This window comes from Peromyscus californicus, unplaced genomic scaffold (genome assembly GCF_007827085.1).
Source record: "Peromyscus californicus insignis strain IS unplaced genomic scaffold, ASM782708v3 Scaffold_23__1_contigs__length_62951481, whole genome shotgun sequence".
Classification (NCBI taxonomy): domain Eukaryota; kingdom Metazoa; phylum Chordata; class Mammalia; order Rodentia; family Cricetidae; genus Peromyscus; species Peromyscus californicus.
The window spans coordinates 56599999-56602924 of record NW_026294534.1 but is presented as its reverse complement, the minus strand read 5'-3'; the positions used below and the strand labels follow the sequence as shown (position 1 = coordinate 56602924).

At 37.4% G+C, this 2926-nt stretch overlaps 1 protein-coding gene across 1 annotated transcript; it reads right to left on the bottom strand.

Annotated features, from left to right (window-relative positions):
• Positions 1-1457: 1457 nt before the first annotated feature.
• Positions 1458-2503, bottom strand: LOC128119420 (arylamine N-acetyltransferase 3-like). Its single transcript, XM_052752812.1, has one exon. It carries the CDS (start codon positions 2501-2503, stop codon positions 1631-1633), a length of 873 nt encoding a protein of 290 aa, XP_052608772.1. The 3' UTR covers positions 1458-1630.
• Positions 2504-2926: the final 423 nt, after the last annotated feature.

Below are 2926 nucleotides of genomic sequence, written 5' to 3'. Positions count from 1 at the left end.
AATAGTGAAGACAAGCTGGTTACACTGGGCAGGGTCACTTTCCGTAAGCACCACTGGTACATTTTCCTGTGACTGCATCATTTTCTGTGACCTACTTTTCTTGGCTGGCTCAGTGGTTTTTGTCATTGGAATGGTCTTGACCAGAATATGGTTGAAAACCGCTTGAGGTTAAGAGTACCAGATTGACTTGACATTGACAGAGAGAACCACGGAGCTGGAGGACAAAGTGACATCGACATCCTTACTCCCCACTCAGGATAAGTTTCTTGTCCACCTTTGCCTGGATATCCACCCTGAGTGAATATTTCACCATATAAAATATTCATGTGGATACCTGGCTATTCTCTTAATGAATGCCATTTATTGCAGTCCTTACATTTCTCATCACCTTCCTTAGTTGACTACAAATGAAAAAATAAATCTGCATTTTTAAACTACAGTCCTGACAATGAATCCACAAGCCAAAAAGCCTGTTGGAGATGCTGTTTGATCTTGGAAGTCTAAAATCAACATTTAATGAAATATGATATCAGGAAGTGACAATGGAACCATGGTTTCAAGTACACAGAGTAGAATAGATACATACTCTACTAAGTCCTCATCTACTACCCAAGTTGAGTGACGTTGATTATTCATTTAACTAGGATTTATTGGGAGGTCATTTTAAGTTTGTCTTATTTAAATTTGACTTATAAGAGTGCTACCCCCATTTTCTTTCTAGGGAATGTTATAACCAAATGTTATAAAGCAACTTCTTCAAGGTCAATAGTATGTGAACTCAGCTATATACAAATGAATTGATGTGCTTATTTCTCATAACGGTGAGTGGAAGGAACCCTGAGAATGTGGTTTTTGGATAAGACAGAGCACAGGTAGAAGACAGAACTGTAGAAAAATCACCTAAACTCAGAATACAGTCACTCCTTTAAAACCTCTGATCTTATTGTAGTAGTCAACAATATCCTTTTCGCTGTTTTCCATCTGATATGTGTTCCATAACTTACAATTGCTACTTTATATGTGATCTATTTAATCAAAGCAAAATATTCTAAATATGAAACCTCATCAGTGCACAATTATGGTAGCCAAAGCCATTGTGAGAGAAATGACCGGCTGTGCCATGTTCCTGGCTTCTCATCAGGACTTTCTGATGGTGTCATTCTTGTTTTCAAAGTTACTTGTGACCAGCATTGTATCTCATTCTTCCCTGCTTCTCCCTTAAAGTCATTTAAAGGCATTTTGTGAAAATGAATTTGAATCTAGGTGAATATAGTGTGTGCACTATACACTTTATTTAACCACCATTAAAACCTTTGTGTGAATCCAGCAATGAGTCAATATGGAGGGTTTCATAGTATAAATCATGACAACTATATCATCACTAAAATACTTTTTATTGTGATTAAATTTTAAATGGCATGTTTCTCTAAAAGCCATTTAGTTACAGAAGTGGGTAATTTTATAAGAAAAGGAATTTGATGTCTAGGATTTTCTTAACATAATGTAGGGGACAGACATTGATGAACTTTGTACTGACTCAGGGTTTATTAAACTGTCACCTAATTTGCATAATTTGATTGTTTTTTTAATCATGAAAAAATATATACATATACACTGAAGACCTTCCCCCCTAAAATGTAAAAGCATCATTACCATGTTTGGGCACAAACTTTGTCTCCAAGTGAATACCAAATATACGCTTCAGCACTTCTTCTACTTCTTCTTCCTTCAGAGTCTTCAACTCTACCAGATCTACATTGTCCTTATAATTGAACTTCTTGTGGGCAATAATGGTGCCCAATAATCCATGAACCCCTTCTTGTGTCTGCAGGGAGCAAAGAGATGTATTTACCATTACAGAGGTTGGAGCTACCTGGTAGTATGCACTCACAGTCTCGAAATCTTCAATCGTTAGAGGGTCAAGAGGAAAAGAGTAGATTTTTCGGTGGTTGCTCTTATTAAGAAGGTTAGAATCAATGAATTCTTGGTTTGGAACGTATTGTTGTCTTATAGTTTGGTCCAGGTACCAAGTTCCATTCTCTTCTGTCAAGTGGAAGATGGCAGGCACCTGAGGCTGATCCTTCCCAGAAATTAACTCTAGAGGCTCCCACATTTGGGAAGAAAATGGGAATGCAGCATCTACAATATACTTTTGGCCACTGAGAGTCACCTGTAGCAGAAGGTGAAGCATGGTGTTGCTATATTTGCTGGCTGAGGAAACATAAACACGTCCTCCCAACATTGTGGTCTCAAAACCTATCATGGTCAGAGCCCAGAAGAGAAGATGGTTTAACTGGAGACACCACCCACCCCGCTTCTTCCTCACAACATGATCAAAGATGGCCTCTAAGCTCAGCTCCATGGGTTTTCCACAATGGATGTTCAAGTTCTCAAAGGGAATAGCTCGTATCTGGTGCTGAAGAATTTCAGTTAATGTTTGCAAGTCCAGTTTGTTCCTGGGATTCTGATAACCAATTCTTTCAAAGTATGCTTTGATGTCCATGGTCCCCTAAGACAAAGAAAACAAAACAATCAAATATTACTATATTTGTAATTCTTTCTATAGGTTAGTTATCTATTAAAGTTATTTAAAAGGAAGCAAACACACAAAAACAAAATTAGCTTAAATATCTGTAATAATAATTACTTGAAACTGCTTTCACATGCTTATTTCACTTAACAGTGTCAGTGACCCTGGAGGGAAAATGTACTCATTTCTTCTATCTTTCAAGTATCAGAACCTGGGAAATCTAGATTAGATGGTAAAGTGAATGTAAGATGAAGGTATAGATGTGTTTTTCTGACATTAATAAATGGGGGCTTTCCAATTGGTGTCCATTAAACAGACTTCTAGACAGTATCTAAGAGAAACTTAGCAAAAGAACACTCAGCCTTTATGGTCCTTGACTGTCCTAGGGAGTTTAAG